Genomic DNA, 23,690 nt, shown 5'->3' with positions numbered 1-23,690 from the left:
GATTAGCTCTCTCTGCTTGTGGTAATATTCCCAATAGCCCCCCCAAAGCTCCATAAGGATACGCTTTTGTGCCTGTTCGAGACTTTCATATTGTAACTAAAGGCAGCTGTAATGGAAATTTTATTTTTCTGAATGATACAGCATGACACTGCAGTATTCTCTTCACTGGGAAGCATAAACAGAAGATGACAGTTGCCCAAGGGAAAGTGAATGACCACAAAAACATTATTAATTCATTCCTATTGTTGCATACCACACATTTTTGGAGCAGTAACCATAGAAAAACATTATGTGAAAAGATAGTTTTGAAGAACAGGACCTCATTCTGGGTTGGGATGGGACAGTTAAAGGGTGGAGGAATTCTAAAGCTCTTCAGGTTCTTTTTTCATCTTAGGCTATTGGACAAATTCCACTCACAGGCTGAGATGGTGTAAAGGAAGACAGTTTTTCGAGCAAGGTTTGAAGGCAGTGAGATAAAACTTCCATTATAGAATCATAGAGTTGGAAGGGACCCCCAGCACAATGTCCAACCCCCTGCACAATGCAAGAAATTAACAACTACCTCCCCCCACATCCCCAGTGATCCCAACCCTCCCCCTGCCATGCAGGATCCCACAATCAAAGCACTCCCAATAGATGGCCATCTAGCCATTGTCAATGGTGCACAGTTTTCCCCCCTATCCTGATAGATAAGTACTTGCAGGGAAGAAACAGCTGGCAGAAAGAGGAGGCTGGGTCCAGGCTAAATTTCCCGCTCATGCAAGATATTTTTGTCAGTGGAACAGAACGCTCCTGCTTCTTCCTCCTCCCCTCCCTTGCAGCCCATTTATGCCCCCAAAGTGTTGTTCCTGGGGGCGGGAGACAGGGATCTCTCAGGAACAGCACGAGAGGCAAATTGGGGGTCTGCAACAGGAAGAAGAAATTGGTGAACCTTATCCCTCCCTTCCCGTTAGTGGAAAAAGTTACTCTGGACCCAACCCAGTCTTTCTCCTACTCACAGACTGTCCCCTACCAAAGGCAGCTTCCAATTAGAATTGTTATGAACTGGATGTAAATCCAGCAGGATGGAAATCAGCCATGGTGACATGTGAAGGAAAGGACTGACAGTACAGCTGGGGTTAAATATTCCTCGCCCTGTATTCCATGGATCCTTTCTTGCATTATACAATCCCTGGAAAACATACCATTAATACACCTTCCTGACAGCGCCATAATTGAACAGGGTCCAAATCAACAACCTTTCCGATTTCAGTTTGTCTCGCATCATGGAAGTACGGCAGGGAGGGGGGGAAACCCTACACCAGGGGTGTGGAACGTCAGGCCCGGGGGCCATTTAACGCCCGCGAAATCATTTGGCCTGGCCCTTCGTGGGTCCTGGCAGATCTCTAGCTCAGAAGGATCTCAGACTGGCGATCCGCCCCCTCCTGCGGACAGGAATAGACTCTATTCAAGGCGGATGTGAGTTTGTTTTGCCGAGAAAAGGAACCCTTTTCCCCCCCTTGCAGAAGAGTCGTTAGCTATGGAGCTGCTAGGACTGCCCAAGAAACTGTGTTAACCCTTTTGCACCCAGGCTGTGGAGAAATGTATTCCCTCTGTAATACAAGAGGGCTGGGGGCGGAAGTGGCGATAATGGAGAGGTTAAAGGAGGCAGGGCCAGAATGCAGGGGGGGAGAGAGTTCTTAGCCAGTGTGTCCTTATTTCACCCTTGCAGGCGGAGGCAGCAGGAGCCGACTGTAGATTCCAGCCCCGGCCATGTGGAGCAGGAGCAACTCCGGCGTGTGGCTGGACAGCTACGCCCAGTTGGTGCAAGACCATCCTGTGCCACCAGGTGGGCGAGTGCGCCACCGGTTGGATGCCTGCCTGCTTGCCCACGCTGTGGGGGGCGTCATCTGCGGCAGCTGCCTGCTTGGGGCTTGGTCAGCTAATTTTTAAGTTGATCATTTTGTATGGCCCGTGAATGATGTTATAAATATCCAATTGGCCCTTGGTGGAAAAAAGGTTCCCCACCCCTGCCCTACACAATTTCAATTCCAGCCCGTTATATAGTTCGACGAGGACAGCCATACATAAACCCTTACTGTAGTCTTCATACGCTTTACGATAGACAATTTCTGCTGAGCTCTGAACAGCTCCTGACCTATGTCCTTTCCACTCACAACAGTGAGTCGTGCATGAGTACTACTGTGACAAGAAGACAGTATCAGTACATTGGCATTTATAACAGTTGCTAAGTTTTAGCGGTTAATGGATGGTTCACACATACATGTTCATCAGTTAACTAACATGGCAGAGTAAGCTATGGAAATTGTCCTGTTCTATACCAGCAGTGACTCGATTAATGGTAGCTGAATGTGTAAAGTCATCTCATTGAACCGCGGATGTCTGCGGTAATAAAGAAGAGACATGAATGTTCTATCAGTGATATTCAATATTTGATGGCCATTGGTGAACGAGTAATCAAATGAACAAGTGATCAAATAAAGAGAAAACCACAAGAAACATTTAGTCTTTTCCCCACATAGAAACAAGCATATATGGATAGTTGTAAGGACTGACATATAATGAGACTCTGGACAAAATTTATTTTGTGCCTTCATCAGCTTATTTTTTTGTTTTGTATGGCTAACAGGGACCACTTGATCAGAAAGCAAACGTACATTTTGAGTATCTGTTTCTAAGGGTCATGAATTAAAGACTTCCTCATACTTTAAAATATCTTTAGATATGTGTGGGTGGGTGTTAAGTGCCATCAAGTCGCCTCCGACTCATGCAACCCTATGAATGAAAGCCCTCCAAAATGTCTTATCTTTGACAGCCTTGCTCAGATCTTGCTCAGATCTTTAGATGCATACATATTTTTTAAAACTATCCTCCTGAAAAAATGGATGGTGCCAAATTCGTGCATCATGTGGCACCCTCATTTGAGAATAAGGAGTGCCTGCAGCTCCCAGCTGCATATATGCTTAGTAATAGTATGTTATATAACAAATGAAACAGCACTAAGTCGGCTAACATTTAAGAGTAGCTCATATTGTGGAATGTGGAGAATTTTTGAACTGTGGAGACCACATGAGCCTGAATGGCCCACTACAAATATCATCACTGCTTAGAACGACAGGAATTGGGGCTGGCAAGGGGAGAACTGCCCTGACCTGGATGGCCCAGGCTAGCCTGATCTCGTCAGATCTCAGAAGTTAAGCAGGGTCAGCCCTGGTTAGTATTTGGATGGGAGACCACCAAGGAATACCAGGGTTGCTGTGCAGAGGAAGGCAGTGGCAAACCACCTCTGTTAGTCTCTTGCTATGAAAACCCCAAAAGGGGTCGCCATAAGTCGGCTGCGACTTGAAGGCACTTTACACACACATTAACTGATGAACTGGGTTTGATTCCCCCCTCCTCCACATGAGCGGCAGACACCAATCTGGTGAACCGGGTTGGTTTCCCCACTCCTACACATGAAGCCAGCTGGGTGACCTTGGGCTAGTCACAGTTCTCTCAGCCTCACCTCACAAGGTGTCTGTTGTGGGGAGGGGAAGGGAAGGAGATCGTAAGCTGGTTTGATTCTCCTTAAAGGTAGAGAAAATCGGCATATAAAAACCAACTCTTCTTCAGCATCATCCTGAGACCTTCTGCATGTAAAACAAAGTGCTTCATCAGTGCGCCCTGCCTCCTCACTCCCATAATTGCTGCACCATAATTGCACCAATGGTTAAAAAAAAGAAAAACGCTGAAAGTAGAAACCAGTGGCATTTAAAATAAAAAAAGGTTATATAATTTGGGATTAGAAAAGAAGTGTAGAAATGACAAATGTTTTTCTCTGCAGAAAGTAACTCCTTACAGTGCAAACAAGCATAATTTTACTGATTCCATATAACAAAACTTTTCACAAGAGGGTTTCCTCCATTTTTTTCTATCCTGGCCCTCAAATCCCCCCCCTCCCCCAGTACTACTGTTTCTCCCAAGTCTGGGATATTTCCAGGCCTTCACATCTCTAAGCAGTGCTAACAGAGAACAGAAGCTTCTGGGTGAGGAAACACAGAAGGAGGACTTAAGCAATCAATGGGAGCAGAATAAGGAGAACTTCTTTCATGTGCACATGTGTGCGTGAATTTGGGAGGTCATGACCTAGGCTGGCACACCAGTCAACAAACTGACGGTGGTTGTTTCTCTTTTGCAGATGTGTATATTAAGACACATGAAAACGTAGTACATTTACTTGCGATTCTGGTTTAACTTTTCTTAGTACTGCTAAAGATGTCCAGGGTCAAACACCGCCATGCTTAAATGCATCTGCAAGTAAATGCAAAAGGAAATTGGCCTGATCTGAACTACAAAAGAAGGCCATGCCTTCATTATGACACCATGTCTCTAAATTGGCAATAACTGAATGCAGTGAACAAGTTAAGGGTAGTAAAAAGGCACCGTCCAGTTGTCCACCATACAAGGGAATCTACTCTGAGAATCTTCAATGATTTACTGTTCCAATTAGAACAGAGTGTTCAAAGAAAGAACACCAGTGACCCAGTTTAAAAGCAAAGAATGTCTGCAAAAGCATTATTTAAAATGGATGACTCAAGTCACAATTTAACCGTGTCCTATTTCACAGACCACATTTAGTAAACACCTCCACCAAAAATATAGTCTCATTTTAATACTCCATCCACTAAGGAGCAGAATGGAAATAATGAATCCCCCCCCTTTTTGGTTATGTATATATAGAGAAACAGCAATATAATCTGAATTTCTGGAAGAGGGGGAAATCGGATGTTTTTCAGAACGCCTGTTATCCCAATTTATTCCAAAGCCTCAGGGTGGATTCCAACAAGATGAAAATATGAAACAAATAGAAATTAAAAAGAAAAAATTAGCATAGGATAGTAAAAGCTGTTTTTATTCCCAAAGATCAAAGAAGAATAAGAAACCACCCAAGGTTGGCTCTTGCCTTTCACTACGCGGGAGAATGAGAGGTGGGGGTACTATGTATTGGTTTATATATGAAAAGGTTTTTCTTCCTCATTCACCCTGTCAAGGTGATTTCTTTCTTTCTAGGTCATAAAAGAATACCCAGAATGCAACATAGGAGGAAATACCTAACTGATTTTGCCAAAGTGGACCCCAAAAGAACTACAGTTCTAGAAACATCCTTTCTTGTCCCAATTACCACCTTCTCTGCCAGGCATATCCAAGTAGAAGCTGTTGTAGCAGCAAAGGATTTAAAATGTGCCTCTTCAATCCATATGCAGCAGTTTGAGATTAAGGATCCAGGTAACCACTAAAGTACACCAAACTGAATTTTATCTAACTGAAAAGGCTTTTAGCCCACCTTACTTCCAGAAAAATACTCAAATAGGCTTCTGGTTTTTTTTTTAAAGCATTAAAACACAATACCAACAGAAATGTAGTCTGGGACTGAATGACATTCATTGCCTTGTAGATTTAATAAATTTAATGCTTTTAAACTTCTTGAACATTAATTGACAATATCTGACTGGTCAATTGACTGAATCCTTTTCAGCCTGTCAAGCCTAAAGATGTAATGCCAGCAATACTGCTGAAACTCAGTAGCTCTGTTTTACAACACGTAGGAAGGCTATTCCACACCAATGGCCATGTCGTTGCACATAACTCAGGATGGATTTTCAAGAATCTCCGTATGACGTCACTACCACCTTCTTGTAATATGTGCGGTTTATGAAGTTGTATACAACCGGAACTGTGCTTCCCCTGAAGTCCAACTGAGTTTAGTAACCCAGAGCATATACCATTCGCCTTCTATCAGTTTCCCTATCTTAATCACTTTCTCCTCTCTCTGGAACCCCCATTCCACCTGTGAGAGAGGGCATACAGTCATTGTACAGATACCTGTCCCCCCACTCCACCCTAGAGATAAAACAGTAAGCTGTGAAAGGGAACAGATCTTGGGTAAACAGCACAGGGGAAAGGATTAACTAACTTCCCTATGTCATGGCCCTTCCCATGGCTGATTAAAGGTAAAAGGTAAAGGTCCCCTGTGCAAGCACCGAGTCATTCCTGACCCATAGGGTGATGTCACATCCCAATGTTTACTAGGCAGACTTTTACGGGGTGGTTTGCCAGTGCCTTCACCAGTCATCTTCCCTTTACCCCCAGCAAGCTGGTTACTCATTTTACTGACCTCAGAAGGATGGAAGGCTGAGTCAACCTTGAGCCGGCTACCTGAAACCAACTTCTGTCGGGATCGAACTCAGGTCGTAATCAGAGCTTTTGACTGCAGTACTGCAGCTTATCACTCTGCGCCTGGAGAAAACCACAGTTCTCTGTTGAATACATATCCAGTGGCAAACCCAGGTTTGTTCTTTGTTATTTAGAATACTTATGTACCCTGCCTTTCATCCAACATAATAAAGAAGACCCACGGTGTTCTTATATTACATGGCTGTTAGTCCATTGGCGAATTGCTCTTATCCACTATTACTTTCCTACTACTGTCTGACTGAAATTTATCTCTCAGACTATTGTGAAAAGAGTTTGTTTGCTTCTTGTCCCATTTTTAGTGGACCAGGAGGAAAAATAACTCACTTTCTTCCAGAGAGCTTTAAAAATATATGACAACTGTTTGGCCCTTTTCCACTCCTGTACCCGCTGCTGGATCCTGCGTGGGTGTACACTGTCAAGCCGCAGCTGACCTATGGCGAGCCCATAGGGTTTTCAAGGCAAGAGATGTTCAGATGAGGTTTCCCATTGCCTGCCTCTGCGTGGGCTGAGAGAGTTCTGAGAGAACTGTAATTGGCCCAAGGTCACCCAGAAGGCTTCATGGGGAGGAGTGGGGAATCAAACCCCGTTCTCCAGATTGGAGTCCACTGCTGCCACACTGGCTCTCGTACATATACTCAAATCCCACCGTGTTCAACAGGACCTTCCACTGAACTCTATGGGATTATTCCTGAGTAAATTTCAGTGTATATGCAATCATCAGCTACTTCTTTCTAAGCTAAACATGGCTGCCCATGTCCTTTCGTGAAACAAAATTCCCTTTCAAGCCCACGCTCTTTATTCAAGCAACATTCGTAAGCTTAGCCCTGTAGAAATAGTGTGGGACATTCTAGCTCCTTTGGCCTTTGTGTCAGTTTTGTCTTAGGTTGTCAGGGTGATTCTTACCAAATGTTTTCATAGTCAGTTTTAGCAGGTGGCTATAAATCAGATTTATGAAGACAAAGGCTCCTTACGACTGTATATTTTAATAGATTTATGATAAAGCTGTGAGTATCTGTGCAGAGGGTCTGCCCTTTGGGAACAAGTAAAGGTAACAGGAGAGTGTCATGTAGACACCAAAGAATACAATCCCTTCCGCATTCATAAATCCCAAATGCTCAGAGTTGTAAGTCACTGGTTATAAATTATGTAGCTGAGCTCTAGGAACAACTGAGACTTAAATGAGAAACCAGTTGGTATAATAAAAGGCATACTGCTTCCCTACCCAGGAAACAGCAGTATCTATTAGGAGGCAGAATATAATTTCCGATTTTCCCAATGCCTATTTTTTAAAGCTGTCAACAATGTACTCAAACCCTTACTGGGGGGAAGGGGAGAAAAAACTGAAAAGCACTTATTGTTTAATATACAAAATCAATTCTCAAAGGAACTTTTAAAATGATCACGAGGAAACAGTTTCGGTAGTTTCAACCCCCCCCCCCCAAACACACACATAGGTCAGTCGACTTTTATTCTACTTAGGGTCTTAGAGGGGAGAAATGCATATGAACGGAAATTGAACGCTGTAAAAAAACAAAAACTGCACAAGCATAGCTCTCAAAACAAAATTAGGAAATAATAAAAAAGGACAATGGAGAATTACTAACAAATAACATTCCGATTGGGAAACAAGATCAGGCAATTTGGAACTTCAAAACCAAGGGTAAGTGTGGATAAGAGTTCCAAAAGCATCCCCAGTCATTAATCGATTGTTGGATTTGGAAGGCTATGACAATAGGTATGGGTGGCATGGTTACTTATGGTATTACAAACTTAAAATCCATAAGACTTTTCAGCATCACATTGTTAAATCTTCGTTAATTAAAATTTGGCTAAATATATATCTTTTGGAACCTAGAACACCACTATGGATCTCTACGCAAGAGATGCTGACATTGAGACCATTGAGACCAGTACAATTTTTTACCTACCAAGACTTATTGGTGTGGAAGAACAATAAATGTGCCCTAAAAGAATATGAAGAACTGAAGGAATACATCACTTGGTTTCAATATCATCAAATACAGTCTGTATTTATGCAAGATATGAAGTTAGGTTTTATTAAATATAAATCATCTTTTCAACGAATGTTGTTAGATAATAATGAACATTTAATATCAAAAATGTATGTTATTGATTTTGTATACGGAGCAAGACCAAGTTAAACCAACCATGATAACATGGGCACAGACTCTAGGACATGATATTCATATGTATAAATGGGAAAGACTCTTGGGTTCCTTTCATCATATTTGGTGGCTATGTGAGAAGGCAAAGAACTTTTGGGATATGATTTATAATGAACTAAGGTTGATATTACAACAAAACATCCCTAAAACACCGGAGATGATGCTGTTAAGTATAATACCGGATACCATAGTAACTCAGAGATCGTTTTTGATGTATGCCACTATAGCCGCCAGATTAGTTTACGCTAAGAAATGGAAAATGACCGAGATACCAAACAAGACTGAGTGGATAGATAAAATGATGGAATTAGCTGAAATGGCAAAACTTACAGCATTAATAAATCAAAAAGAAGACATTGAATTTGTGGCAGAATGGGAGGCATGACAAAATATTGTATGAATGAATTTAATTGTGATATTAAGGGATATATATTGATCTAATTCAAATATGCTGAAATTAAGAAAATATATTAATTAATTATATTTATAAGTAAATGATATGGGTTTTATTACGAAGAATTAGATAATAGACACAAAGAGAGTAACAATGATAACAAAGAGACAGAGGAGGGGAGAGGGGAAGTCAAAGATATATATGTATGATAAGAAAAAGTTTGTTATATTATGTAATTTGTTAATGGTTATTTGTAATTGAATATGAACTAATTTGGAAAAAAATAAAATTTTATTAAAAAACAAACAAACTAAAGCATCCCCAATCATGAGTGATCTTCTCCTACCAGGCATGTTTATAGAGAAATACTGCGTGTATTCTACTTTGCATCTTCAGCTCATACGAGATGACAGTAAGGATGCACAGGTGGCCAGTGCCCTATATAAGGAAGGAACTCAGGGACACGATGGCCCAGGCTAGCCTGATCTCGTCAGATCTCAGAAGCTAAGCAGGGTCGGCCCTGGTTAGTATTTGGATGGGAGACCACCAAGGAATACCAGGATTGCTGTGCAGAGGAAGGCACTGGCAAACCACCTCTGTTAGTCTCTTGCCGTGAAAACCCCAAAAGGGGTCGCCATAAGTCGGCTGTGACTTGACAGCACTTTACACACATACACAGGGACACGATCCATAAGTCTCTATATGCAAGCAGTGATCTCAAGGCAGACACAAAGATGTTTCTAAGACAATCTTATCGAAGAAGAGCTTCGTCGAAGTAAAAAAGGCAGAGCCCACTGCTTATATACAACCTCCTTCAAAAACCCAATTCAACTAAGTGATCACTTCTAAAGCTCCCGCTGAATTTTAAACAGATCGACAGAACTTGATACAAAACCTTAGGCGGATGCTGAAAGGGAGGGCATCTTGGCCATCTTCTGGTCACTAGGGGTGTGGGGACGGACGGGAGGTAGTTGTGAATTTCCTGCATTGTGCAGGGGGTTGGACTTGATGACCCTGGTGGTCCCTTCCAACTCTACGATTCTATGAAAACAATGATCAACGTACCATTATCATCCACGTACCAATGGGGAAGTCAGTCAACCAACCAAAGCTTCTTCTGCAGGTACCTGTATACTTCTTTTATTACTTCGATGTTTCAAAACTCACAGCACCCAGATTTACAGAGCTTTAGTGCAGGGGTCCCCAACCTTTTTGAGCCTGCGGGCACCTTTGGAATTCGGAAAACGTGTGGTGGGTGCGGCCATAAAATTGGCTGCCACACAATGGCTGCCACAGGAGGTGGAGCCAGCCACAAAATGGCCACTGCAGCTTACCTTCAGTCACATAGTGAAGATGTTTGTGTTGTGGCGGCAGCTGCTGCCAAAGCAATCTTTTAAAAAATCCGCACAGCCAATCAAATCACCATTTGCGGTTCAGAAGCCTAAATGGGCCCTGTGCACTTTCGAAAACATTTGGTGGGCACCAGAAAAGGTGTTGGCAGGTGCCATGGCACTCATGGGAACTGCATTGGGGATCCCTGATTTAGGGCATCACCATCCTTCAGAGAGTTGTGCATTAGGGTTGCCAGGTCCCTCTTCGCCACCAGTGGGAGGTTTTTGGGGTCAAGCCTGAGGAGGGCGTGGTTTGAGGAGGGGAGGGTCATTTAATGCGATAGAGTCCTATTGCCAAAGCAGCCATTTTCTCCAGGTGAACTGATCTCTATTGGCTGGAGATCAGTTGTAATAGCAGGAGACCTCCAGCTACTACCTGGAGGTTGTCAACCCTATTGTGCATGTCGTTAACACTCACAGCAATTCCTCTAAAGAAAGGACTGAGGAAGGGGACAATTTGACAGGGGGGAGGTGCATGGATGTGCGGGCTGAATTCTTCCCCTATCCACTGGGATTCAGCCCCCAAACCAACCATAATTTTAATGCTGTGTATGGATTCTCACAACTGGCTGGGAGGAGGTTGGGTTTTTTAAATAAAATGCTTTTTGAGGAAAAATCTATCTAAAGATAGTTTTCTATTTATGATACCTTATAGTCCAAAAGTTAGTCATCGTGAAATAAGGATTAGTTTTTAAATTATGTAGCATGAGGCTGTATATTGATGCAATGTTTACATTTTTGGTAAATGAATTCCAAAAATCCATTCACAATGCCATGCTCTTCCAGAGGTTTCTGTAAGATTATTTTGGGCAGTTTTTCTATCTAGAAGATATTATCTCAGATGCTTGGTTTTGCAGTTCTCGAAAACATGAATGTGTGTTTGCAGAGATAACATGTCTCTTCTTCACGGCAAAGATGTCGCAAAATAAACATACAGAGTTAAGAAAAAGACCTTAATTCCATTGCTCCTTTGCAAATCTATCTACACAGAACCAACCCTTTACCTCTTAAGCGCTACGTTTCAAGAAGTTCAATGAACAGAAAATTGTTTGGAGTGGAATAGATCTGCACAAGGAGCTAGGTGTGAGGAGGGAGGGGCAAACAGTAAAAATGATGGTGAAACCTTTAGAGCAGAAGTCTTGGTATCTTGTGTGTATAGCCTGAGGTTTATCGTATTATTTTCTCCCTGGAGGAGAAAACCTATAATGGCAGCAGGCTGTAAAAAGAGATCCAGTTTGGAAATACTTTAATGACGTTCCTCTACCTATGAGTAAGGCAGGCATGTGTGCAAAATGCAAACTCTGCAGTAAAGAAATGCAAGGCCTGGTGGCCCAAATGCAACATCACGAGAAGTGCTGTTTATTTAGAAAACCATGATTTAAATAGTCTTACTGACTAGTTATTTAAAATGTGAATCTAGTCTTACTGACTAGTGATTTAAACCAATTTGATTTAAATCAAATCCACCCTGATTGGAGTCGTTACATACATATGAACCAAAGAACAAAGAAACAAAAAAGCCTTATGTTGACTTGCTAGATTTCAAATTGCTTTTGGGTTGGGCATACTTGGCATTCAAAGACTGCACTCCTTGTGGCACCTGTATGAGAGCTAGTGTGATGTTTTAACTAGAGTATAAGACCAAGACTGGAGAGACCAAGTTTCAAATCCTCACCTACCATTAACAAAACCTCATTTTGTGATCTAGCTGCCGAACCAATGTACTTCGAAATATTGTTGCGAGGACATGGAGGAAGAGCCAAGAATGTTGTTCTGAATTCCTTAGGTAAAGACAAAGGTCCCCTGTGCAAGCACCAGGTCATTCCTGTCCCATGGGGTGACATCACATCCCGACATTTACTAGGCAGACTTTGTTTACGGGGTGGTTTGCCAGTGCCTTCCCCAGTCATCTTCCCTTTACCCCTAGCAAGCTGGGTACTCATTTGACCGACCTTGGAAGGATGGAAGGCTGAGTCAACCTTGAGCCGGCTACCTGAAACCGATTTCTGTTGGGATCGAGCCGGCTACCTGAAACCGATTTCCGTTGGGATCGAACTCAGGTCGTGAGCAGAGCTTGGACTGCAGTACTGCAGCTTACCACTCTGCGCCACGGGGCTCCTTAGAGTTCCTTAGAGGCATCAAAAAGATCTAAATCAGGGGTTCCCAGATTTGTTGAGAACTGTGGGATTTTGAAAACTGGAAGTGGGCACTGCCACAAAATACCTGCTACCTGTGGGGCACAGCTGACCATAAAATGGCTGCTATGAGACCTGCCATAGAATGATAGGTGGTTCCAGGCCAAGGGTCCTGTTATGATACAGTACTGTTTCCAAAAGGGTGTTCCCCACAGACGTTAATGAGATTCTTCCTGATCTTCTGAAGCCCTTCATGTTCCTGTGAGATGGAAGAAAGCCAGGATTGGCTCTCTGGTTTGTGAAGCTGATGCTTTGGGGAAGAGAGAAGTGGGCACCAGGAAAACAGATCGGTGGGCTCAATGATGTAGACAGACTGCCTTACCACATGCGTATCATATACACATTCCTACTGAACGTTCAAAGTTTCATTCGAAAAGATGAAATGCATGGTTGCCTTACTGTGTCACTTAATGTGGGTCAACATTCCCTGTCTATATACACATCCATATAAGAATGCTGAATGACCCAAAACTTGGTCCTTTTTTCAATTCTGCAAATCACCGCCGGGTTTCTTCCTCCCCTCCCCAAACTTTGCATAGGTACTCTCTAGGGGAATGCTCAACCAGCAGTACTTTAGCGCTTACCCTTTGACTGTTATTTCACACATGTTAGCAGTCATCACCAGAGAGAGACTTACAGCTGCTTTATTCACTCCTAGAAATCAGTTTCTCAGGCTGGGCTTTTTTTTCTTTTCTTCCAGAAGAACCTTTACAGCTGCAACACTGAGGTAAGCCTGAGAGCTGAATGGATAAGTTTCAGGGCAAAGCCCTAACTGCAAAGAAAACAAAACAAAAACCACTCCACCCTACGCATATCTAGTGACAGATATACTCCAGCAAGGCTAAATTATGCAAGCTGTCCCATGCTTTTTGACAGTACCGCCATCATTCACCCCCGACTCCTATGATCTTAAAGGTATAGGAAAGGCTGAGGTAATAGCACTATGTAATCAAGTTGGGAAACATCTGCCAAAGTAAACCTTTATTTAGTGCTTAATATACAGAATTTATGGACCTAACCTGCTATTGAAATGAATCTTGTTTAACCTACTTAGCAAGTGAGTCCTGGTTAGCTTCCCATCCAGCTGTTTATTCTGACTCACTCCTCTGCAACCCTAAGCCTACTTAGAAAGGAAGGCCAAAAGATCTCAGGCTCACAGTAAATGCAACACCAGGCAGACAAGAATAAATTTCACAGATGGCATGGCACATGCCCTGTGCCTTATTTAAACAGGTCCTTCCGCTGCTATGTATACAATGTTAAGCATGCCAAATTCAATGCTCACCACTGTTAGAGACTCCTAGGTCGTGTATGCATGGGAGTTTTACCTGAGGTTCGTTGCTCACTGGACACTTTCCAGTTGGGAGTCTATGCACCAGCAGTCTCCAAGCTCAAATCAGGAAGTATATGAATCCATGCCCCTTGAAATGCTGCTTTGTAATTGGCTGTAGTGAGAGTAGTGTTCCCTCCCCCAAAAAAACCAAATTGCCACAATACAAAGCATTTTAAGACCAAAAACAAAGCAATCTGAAAAGAAGGGGGAGAAATCCAAGCCTCGGTTTTAAAAAGCTTTTCTTCTGCTCAGAAAGAGCTCCAAGGAAGCAGGAAGCATTTGAATCCCCGCCTCTGGACATGCTGTTTAGTAATTGGCTGTGAGCGAAACTAAGCTTGCATGCCTTCACTTTGCCTTACGCACAGGGATTTCACCCAGGCTGAGCTCAGGGGAGAGGGAAGAATCGGATTAACAGAGGAACGGGAAGTCCCAGGATTTGTGAGGGCTGGCAGCGAGGTCATCTCTAATGGACGGAAAACTCACGTATAGCTCCAAGAACAACCGAGACAGATGGGGGGGGGGTGTGTGTGAACATGAGTAAAAGTACCCACATAAACTACCCTAGTGTAAAGGTTTATGCATAAGTGAAAGTACCCATGCATAAACTACCCTAGTGTGATAACACTGCACATGCAAGAAGTGTACCAGTTTAAATGTGACAGCGGGGTAAGTCCTAGCTTAAAACAGCATCCAAATCTAATTGAGCCTCAATGGAACCTGCTTTTGAATTTACATGTTTTGGCTGGGCTGATCCCTTTCAAGCTTTATTGACACACAAGATGTTTTAAGTAACTATAAATGGTGGTGGAAAGTGCCGTCAAGTAGCAGCCAACTTATAGCAACCTCATAGGGTTTATAAGGCAAGAGACATTCAAAGGTGGTTTGCCATTGCCTGACTCTGCATTGTGCTCCTCGGCGGTCTCCCATCCAAATACTAACCCAGGGCCAACCCTGCTTAGCTTCTGAGATTTAACAAGATTGGGCTAGCCTGGACCATCCAGGCCAGGGAACTGAATGCAAACAGCTTATTTGATATGACTCCACTGGTATATTACCAGGAATATTTTTTAAAATCTATTTTTTTGTCCTTTCTTAAAAGGAAAATTTCAACTGAAACCATTGAGATTTAGTGATGAAAACGGTGCACAAGTCAATTAAGGTTAAGTATTTCAGTAGGTCAGCTTCACATGCATTCTAGCTTTCTCAATGAAATCTCAGAGAGCTGTGCTTAATATTTGTGCTTAACCTTGGCAGGACTGCACTCATGGTATACCCTGTTGTATTAACTATGCTTACTGTGCATGTCACAATCATTTTAGCTTTAATGAAATCAAACCAATATTTAATATAATTGCATTTTTTATCATTTGATACAGTGTAGCGCTGTTGGTAGCTTGACTTCAGTTACTGACCAGCTTTTTGCTGAACACAAATCGGCAAAGCAAAACACGGGAACTTGGAAATAAGTAGACATAAACTAGCTCTCCCACTAACATCAAAGTAACCTAAACTCCTTAGTATTGACTGGATCGTGTCCATGGATTTTACCTGGACTTAAATTCTAAGTATTTCTTAAACTTAAAACACATATTTAGGAACGCGTCCTTACTAACCCAGATAAAGACAAAAAGATATAATCAGATAGGGAGCTCAAGTAGATAACTTAATTATTGGAAAGTCTCATCTAATTTCAGGCATCATGAAGTCATCAATATATATATATATATATATATATATATATATATATATATATATATATATATATATATATATATATATATATATATATATATATATATACACACACACTTCACCAAGACAATGGACCACTACTTTAAACAGGTACCATATATCGAAAAACCTCAAAAGAACCCAACTGAGTAGTAGTTACAGTATCTTCCCATCCACCCCTCCCAGGGCGAGGCTGAGGTTGACCATAGTTCTTTATATGTTAATTTAAAGCCCCAGTCTTCTGCTGGGAAGATAGGACAAGGGTCACAGGGGAATGAGGGTTTTTAACCCTTTCTTCACTTCCTCGATTTAAAACACCTCTCCAAACTTCAAGTTGGCCTAGTGGGAAAAGACTCAGGCATCCAAATCCATATCTGCCCGACAGTTGAAGCCCTGGAGAGGCACTTTGAACTATGGAAGAGGCATGAAAAGAAAAGATTATAATCTTCCCCTGAATGCCCTGACCTGGATGGCCCAGGGTAGCCTGATCTCATCACTCAGAAGCTAAGCAGGGTCAGTCCTGGCTAGTATTTGGATGGGAGACCACCAAGGAAGTCCAGGGTCACTATGCAGAGGCAGGTAATGGCAAACCACCTCTGTACGCCTCGTCTTGAAAACCCAGCTGCAACTTGACGGCACTTTCAACACACATTTCCCTGAATATTCAGAGAAAACTGACTGAGGCTACACATTAGAATTTTTTAAAGCCCCAATGCACAAGTGGATGTGTTTTTTTTGGCCATGCAGTCTGTTCTTTACAATGCACCTCATGCACAGCTTTCATACGATTAACTGTTATACCTAGAATTCCCTACCCCACAGAACCCTCAACGCAGCCAGGAAGAGCTCACAATGATTAGAAGGAGACCCTCAACAGAATTATGGCAATCAACACTGTGTACTGCTCTGCACTACATTCATCCTTAGGGAAAATTCAAGACATTTGGGCCACTAAGGCTGAAAGCCTTGTGGAACCCTTTCCCACAGATATACACACAGGCAATGGACAGTACTCCATCCCATAACAGTGTTCCACGTCTTGTGTCTGAAAAGTATGCATCACCGTGCCTCGTAGTTAGGACTGGCTCTGAGAAGCACTTGGCTTGGGAAGGCCATTTGCAATGGATTCCACAGGAAGCACATACAACGTAGATGGGCTCCAAAACCAACGGTCCTCCAAGTCCACTACAGTCCAGTTACCCTGCATATTTCTTCGGAGGATCACACCAGGGTTCAGTATGGCCAGAAAAACTTAAGAAGCAGAAGATAACCACGAAGAAGAAGAGTTGGTTTTTATACTCAGTTTTTCTCTACCTTTAAGGAGTCTCAAAGCAGGTTATAATCGCCTTCCCTTCCTCTCCCCACAGCAGACACCTTGTGAGGTAGGAAAGGCTGAGAGAGTTCAGAGATAACTATGACTGGCACATGGTCACACAGCAGGCTTTGTTGCAGGAGTGGGGAATCAAACCTGGTTCTCCAGATTAGAGTCTGCCGCTCTTAACTACTACACCACACATGTTTTCTATGACTGACTTCTCAAAATCAAGAGGTGTGGTGCATGGCGTCAGGCATGAAGTTTAAGCATGAAGTACAATCCCACCCTGCTCCACTCATCACCAAATTGTAGCTCCACACAAGAAGAACGTATATTTTCCCTTAGCATCATCAGTCCATATTTGTCGGAGAACCCAACAGGTACCGTACCAAAATCAGGAAGTACCCAAATTGTCTTACATCAGTTGCAAGCACAGTAAGATGAACATTTGTTTGAATTCCTAATTAGGACGCTGTTCTCAATGCACATGTTCGCAAATGCATGGATTCCTGCAGAACTCGGTAGTAGTCTTGGACGTCTATATGTTGGGACGGCAGCTTTCCACGACTCCAACCCCAAAGTCACCTCCAAGTTAAGAGCATTTCCACCCAGACGGCCAAAGTTTTCTAGTTTCTCATTCTGTCTAAACCCAGTCCCACAAAGCAGATGCAGGAAATTCCATGCTAAGCACTACAACCACAGCCTGTGTGATGGCAGAACTAGAAACCCTACACAACACTGTACCTTTCGCTCCCAGGAACAGCCTACTCCCACATGCTGTGTGGGTTTGTTCCTAGACAAGGAGCTGTGCTGACTTAATACACAGCAGCTGTTAGCATAGTGATTTGGAGAATAAAATGGGGATTCCTTTTGCAGAACCTCACTGTGGCTACAAGTGGATGCGTGCCATGGCCTTCCTAAGATATTGCTGTAAAGAGTTCAGAGATAGCTGTGAGCACTTAAGACACCATGACTATATAGTGTGTCTGTGTGTGTGTGTGTGTGGGGGAAGGCTCCTTGATGAATAAAACCTTTTATGAAAAACAATGGTCTCATGTAGGTGCTCTACCCTGACCAGGATCCCCCAGGGTAGCTCGATCTCATACATGAATACATGAGGCTGCCTTCTACTGAATCAGACCCTTTGTCCATCAAAGTCAGTATTGTCCACTCAGACCAGCAGCGGCTCTCCAGGGTCTCAGGCAGAGGTCTTTCACATCACCTACTTGCCTAGTCCCTTCGACTGGAGACGCCAGGGCCTGGACCTGGGACCTTCTGCATGCCAAGCAGATGCTCTACCTCTGAGCCAGGGCTCATCAGATCTCGAAAGCTAAGCACCTGGGCAATACTTGGATGGGAGATTACCGAGGACATCCAGAGTTGCTACACAGAGGCAGGTGATGGCAAACCACCTCTGAGTGTCTCTTGCACAGACCCCCCTTTCATAATGGGATCATCATAAGTCAGCTGCAATTTGATGGCACTTTATACACACACACACACACACACACACACACACAGGTGCTCCTGAGTGTGCCACCTTTTGCCCTGTTACCCTGCCCTTTACCAGCAGTCTGACACACAGAAGTTTAACAGGTAACACTTTTCCGTTACTTTATTTCCATTGTAGAGGTAACTTACTTTCTGCCTAACAGGAACACTGTAAAGGCCCAGGACAGTCAGTGAAGAAAAAATAAAAAATAAAAATGAAGCAATCCTGTTCCCACACTCTTTTTGCAAGAGTCCTCTAGTAGAAATACTGATAACAACAAAGCACCTTTTTACTTCTTCTTGGCTGATGGCGCAACAGGTTGCTACATTTATTCCTAAACTAGTCCAAGCCTTTCTCCCAAGAAATAATTCATGAAAAACAAAGAGCACCAGAACGGCACGCTGGATCAGACCAAAGTGATATCTAAACCAACATTATCTTTTCCTCAAGAGCGGCCACAGTCTCTGGAAATCTCCCAAGCAGGGCATGAAGTCGACAGTCCTCCCCAGAACTGGTATTCAGAGACGGGGATTCAATTTAACTATCATGGCTAACAACATCTTCTATGAATGTGTCTAATATGTTATGGGGAAAACACAATTTCTCAGCAACTGAATTCCATACATGAACAATGCACTTACTAAGTGAAGCCAAGTCGCTTCTGTTCAGCTCTGGAAGGTTAACCCCAAGTCTTAATACCAAGAGAAAAGGAGAGAAAAACCTTCTCAGGAGAACTACAGTCTACTTCTAGCATAAGATAACAACAGATGGCAACAACTCTAGGATAAGGCTAATTTACCCCAGAGAACATCCTACAAAAAAAAGGGGGGGGAGGAAGCAGAAGTCCCCAAACCTGCACTTTCCATAGAACAAGCAGCCAGCTTCTGTAAAGGGATACAGCAAAATGAATACGGGTAACATGAACTAAAAATAGCCCTGTGTCATGTCACAGTTGACACATTAAACACTTGGTATGTACGTAGGTGAACCCCCTCCCTCTGTAAAGGGGGGAACCCTCTATGACCAAAAAAAATAAAAAAAAGGATGCATAGCTGGGAACTGGGTAGATCCAGGTCTAAAAATCCACCTCCGCTCTCTCTGTGTGGAACCTCCAACAATGTCAGGGTGCAGCTCAAGGGAATTCTGACTTTGCAACCACCACCTACATCAGAATAAGGGGTCCCACACACGCTGCCTTGACAGCCCCTAAAATCTAGGTGCCAATACAACATGTAGCCATGTCTTTCATGAAGACACAGATGAAAGGTGGTTATCTCATTATTTTCTTCACACCAACCCTGAGAGGTAGGTTCAGCTGAGGAAAATTACAACTGTCCTATGATTTTCCCCAGTGAACTTCACTGCCCAAGCAAATATTTGAACCCAGGTCTCCCAGGCCTGAGACCTTCTGCTACACCACACTAGTTAAGCGTATAAAATGCTCGTTTCTACTATAATCCATGAAGCAGGTACTCAAGAACAATCTTTGTTGCACAATTGTCTCTATTTTCACAAAAACATGAAATAAAATGTGAAGAATATAGTAACTCCTTAATAGGTCATGTACAGCACAAACTAACAACATGTGATAACTGATATCAGGCAACGTGAAGAGAGAATATAGAGTCAGGTGTACTAAGGGGCCACCGTGCAAGAATTCAACGTTGTTAAAGTCCAGCTGTTTTAACCAGCTACACATAAACAGTTTATATTCTGTAAGATTCAGTACCTTCCACAGCTCCTGAACTGCAAAACGCCCGTTGCAAAAGTTCTTATTACCTATATGTCTAGCTTTGGTTAAATGACTACTGCTGGAGTGGGGGGAAATCAGTGTAGTAGGGTACTTTTTAGCTCGAACCCATGGGGTCATGGGTTCAAATCCTACACTGAGAATCGCAAGTGGGGGCATACCTTTAAATATTTCTTCAGACCCAATAAAGAAGACCGGAGCATAAATGAGTCCTGAGTTCAAATGACTTTAAGGCCAGTCTCTGCATCTGACCCTAACTTACCTTATGACTCCCTTATGGGGGATATTGTTTCAAACATAATGTGAGAAAAACCTTAAGGTCTGCCAACCGGAGCTTTTTAAAGCAAGTACGGAGTCCAAATGTGACAAGAAATGGAACAAAAAAGCTGCCTGCAGTCAGAGAACAGCTACCAGTAATTCATCAGCCTCCAAATACATAAACACGCCTTTTTCAAACATATGAACAACTGGGGGGTAACACTGCAGTTCCCATATTCTTGTAAGTCCGTTGACTTCAGTTGACTCAAAAGGGTGATAACTCTAGTTAGGACTGCACTGTAAATCACCCAACCCGCTAGGTTCCCCCCCCCTTTTTGTCTTGCAAGGATGGAGTCACTTAAAATTACAACGCAAGAGCTGGTGATTTACTGCAGTTACTTATACTGAGACTGTGCAGGCGAAGAGAAGTGACTCGAAGGCTACAGTTCCCCCGAATCTGCCCATGGAAAGAGTTAAACATGACTTTTACCTAAAAATATATATATAGACTGTTGTTTTTTTTTTTTTTAAGGGGGGACAGCAAGATGTGTGTGAGGTCTGAGTGACTGGATGTAGCCCCAGATGTTTACAAGGCTCTCTCTGGGCTGCAACATGAGACCCCTTAGCGGGTGCGGGGCGAAGGGGGGGGAGTTCTGACAGGACGCCACTAAAGCAGCATACGTACTATTTGACAACGCAGAATATGAAGACCCCGATTAAAGGCCAGGGATCCAAGAAGCATATGCCTGTGTTTTAAAACGGTAAGACCCCCATGAGGTGCCAGCCATTCAGCTAGCAAAACAGAGAGGGGAAAAAGGTAAGACAAAGGGGGAGAACCAGTCTTTTTAATGGCTGGGAGAGAAGCAAAGTCAGGAGACCTTGCAATACTTATTTGCCAGTTGCCCCCCCCCTTTTAAAAGATTGCTCCAAATTTCAAGATCATGTTGTTTCCAAGTACATTTCTTCAGGTCAAGGCACCCTCAAAGTCCCCCCAACCCGACTTTCCTGATCGGACACAGCCTCAAGAGCCAGCAGAGACGCACTTTCTCTTGAGTTCAAGTTTGCTCAATCCAGATATGATAAGAGTTTCAAATTAAGCAACTGGCAACTCCACTCTTCCTTGTCTTCCCAACCCGTTTTCTTCCTCCTATCTCGGGTGCTTGATTCAAGCCCGGAATCTATCGCAGATCTGCATCTCCAGAAGTGATGCTTTGGACACAACAGGGGGGAGGGTGGGAAAAGGTGCGATATTCCCTGTTTATTTCCCTCTCTCCCTCTAAAAAACGATTGTAAGCACCAGCAGTTTCTTAGAGGAGCACAGTCCAATGCAAAGCCTAGGCTTGTTTCCCAGGGCACAGACCTGGAGTAACTTTGCAGAGGATTGCCCTGGGGACCCCCCTTACACACACCAAATTTGCAAACGTCCAAGAAATCAAAGTGGCCGCAAAGGAATTTGTGCAAAACTTCACTCTAAGGGAGACCAGGCAGATATTTGGGGAGGACAGGCGGATCGGAGGGTGGTCTGTAAAATTTCATTTCGAGCCAGGAGGTTTTCCCTGGAGGTTTTTAAGAGGAGGCTAGACGGCCACCTGTCAGCAATGTTGATCCTATGCACTTAGGCAGTACACCAGGGGGACGGCATCTTGGCCATCTTCCGGGCATGGAGTAGGGGGTCACTGGGGGTGTGGCGGGGAGGCAGTTGTGAAGTCCCTGCACTGCGCAGGGGGGTTGGACTAGATGGCCCAGGGGGTCCCTTCCAACGCTTTGGTTCTGTGGGCACTTCCCCACAGCCCAAAGGAGGCACTTTCAATCCACCTTCAAGGCGCCCCGAAGGTGGATCTGACTGGCAAAACCCACTTGCAAGCTATCGTGACGGTGCAGAGAACACGGACTGAAAGTGGGAAACTCGGGCGGCGCGAAAGTGCCCGATCCTAAGGGTGAAAACGCACGGTCGCTTTATCCTCCTGCAACCCCTGTTTCAGCCAGGATCGAGCGCGCGTTAAGTGAAACGCATGCGCTCGATCCTGGCTGAAACAGGGATTAAAAGAGGATCGGGCGAAAACGCACGGCCGCTTGAGCCTCCTTTCTTCCCTGTTCCAGCCGGGATGCAGCCAGGATCGAACGCACGGCCGTGCGTTCGATCCTGGCTGCATCCCGGCTGGAACAGGGAAGAAAGGAGGCTCAAGCGGCCGTGCGTTTTCCTCCTCAAAGTCACCCGGCCCCGGCACTCAAGCCCCCGGGAGCCGCGCGTGGACTCCCAGGCGGCGCCTCTGAGCACGTGCAGAGCGCCCAGGAAGGAAAGAAGGAAAGAAAGGGCGGGGGGCGACTTACTGTCCGGGCAGTCGTGGCTCTTGGTGCCGCTGACCTTCCCGCTGGGCTCGATGCGGAGGAAGAACTTGTTGAAGGAGTAGAGCTTGCGCCAGTGCACGTCCCCGCGGAGGTGGTTGTAGCTCCGCACGTGTCTCCCGGCGCCGGCGGGAGAAGAGGAAGAGGAGGAGGAGGAGGAAGCGTTGGTGGCCTTGGGGAGCGGCGCGTGCCGGCCGGGCTCATGGCAGGGCAGCGCCAGCGCGGACATCCAGAAGAGGAGCACCACCAAGCAGCAGCAGCCGCCGCAGGGGAAGAAGGCGGCGGCGGCGGGCAGGTGGGCGACGGCGGAGGCCCCGGGGCTCAGTCTCCATCTGCACATGGTCCCGGAGCTGGAAGGAGCCTCATGAGAAGAAGCATGCTGCGACGGGGCGGCGCCGCGGGGCCGGTGCGCGGCCGCTGAGCGCCCGCCGAGCGGCGGCCGGGCCTGGCGGGAGCGCGCCGCCGTCCATGCCGCGGGGGGGGGGGACGACGGGCGCGCGCGCGCTCCGGGGGGGGGAGGCGGCGGCGGCTCCGCCCGCCCTTCCCCTCTGGGTCCTCTTCCCGGGCCTTTCTTAATCCTTCGGGGGTGGGTGGGGGGGGGGGAGAGGGAGAAAAGTCAGGGCTTCCTCGGCCAGCCGGGACCGTCGATCGCTTGGCAGATGCGCTCTTCTCCCCCCCCCCTTCCCAAAACGGGGATCAGGTCTCCCTCCTCCTCGCTCGCGGCCGCACCGTCTCCGAGGTGGGGAAGTCTGGAAAAGAGAGAGAGAGGTGGCAGGGGAGAGGGGAGGACGACGCGGAAAGCCCCCCCCCCACGGAAAAATTTTTTCAATGGAGGGGGAGAGAGAGAGAAGACCGGGGGGGGGGGAGATCACCTTCTTCTCCGCCAAGTCCAGAAACGGGGGGGGGGAGATCACCTTCTTCTCCGCAGTCCCGCAGAGTACCGGAAAGCGATCCCCCGCTCCTCTCCCCCGGAGCCCTCTCGAAATAAAACGGTGTGTGCGTAAAGTGCCGTCAAGTCGCAGCCGACTTCTGGCGACCCCTTATGGGGTTTTCAAGGCAAGAGGC

The 23,690-nt window shown here is 44.9% G+C and overlaps 1 protein-coding gene across 1 annotated transcript in view; it reads right to left on the bottom strand.

Moving 5' to 3' along the window:
* Positions 1–22,965, bottom strand: part of FGF10 (fibroblast growth factor 10) — a 114,314-nt gene extending 91,349 nt beyond the window's left edge. Inside the window, exon 1 of the mRNA XM_056848577.1 lies at positions 22,611–22,965. Within this exon, the coding sequence (XP_056704555.1) occupies positions 22,611–22,965 (355 nt within the window). The remainder of the gene's footprint in view (positions 1–22,610) is intronic.
* Positions 22,966–23,690: the final 725 nt, after the last annotated feature.

This window comes from Euleptes europaea, chromosome 4 (assembly GCF_029931775.1).
Source record: "Euleptes europaea isolate rEulEur1 chromosome 4, rEulEur1.hap1, whole genome shotgun sequence".
NCBI lineage: Eukaryota > Metazoa > Chordata > Lepidosauria > Squamata > Sphaerodactylidae > Euleptes > Euleptes europaea.
This window is presented reverse-complemented; position numbering and strand designations above follow the sequence as displayed.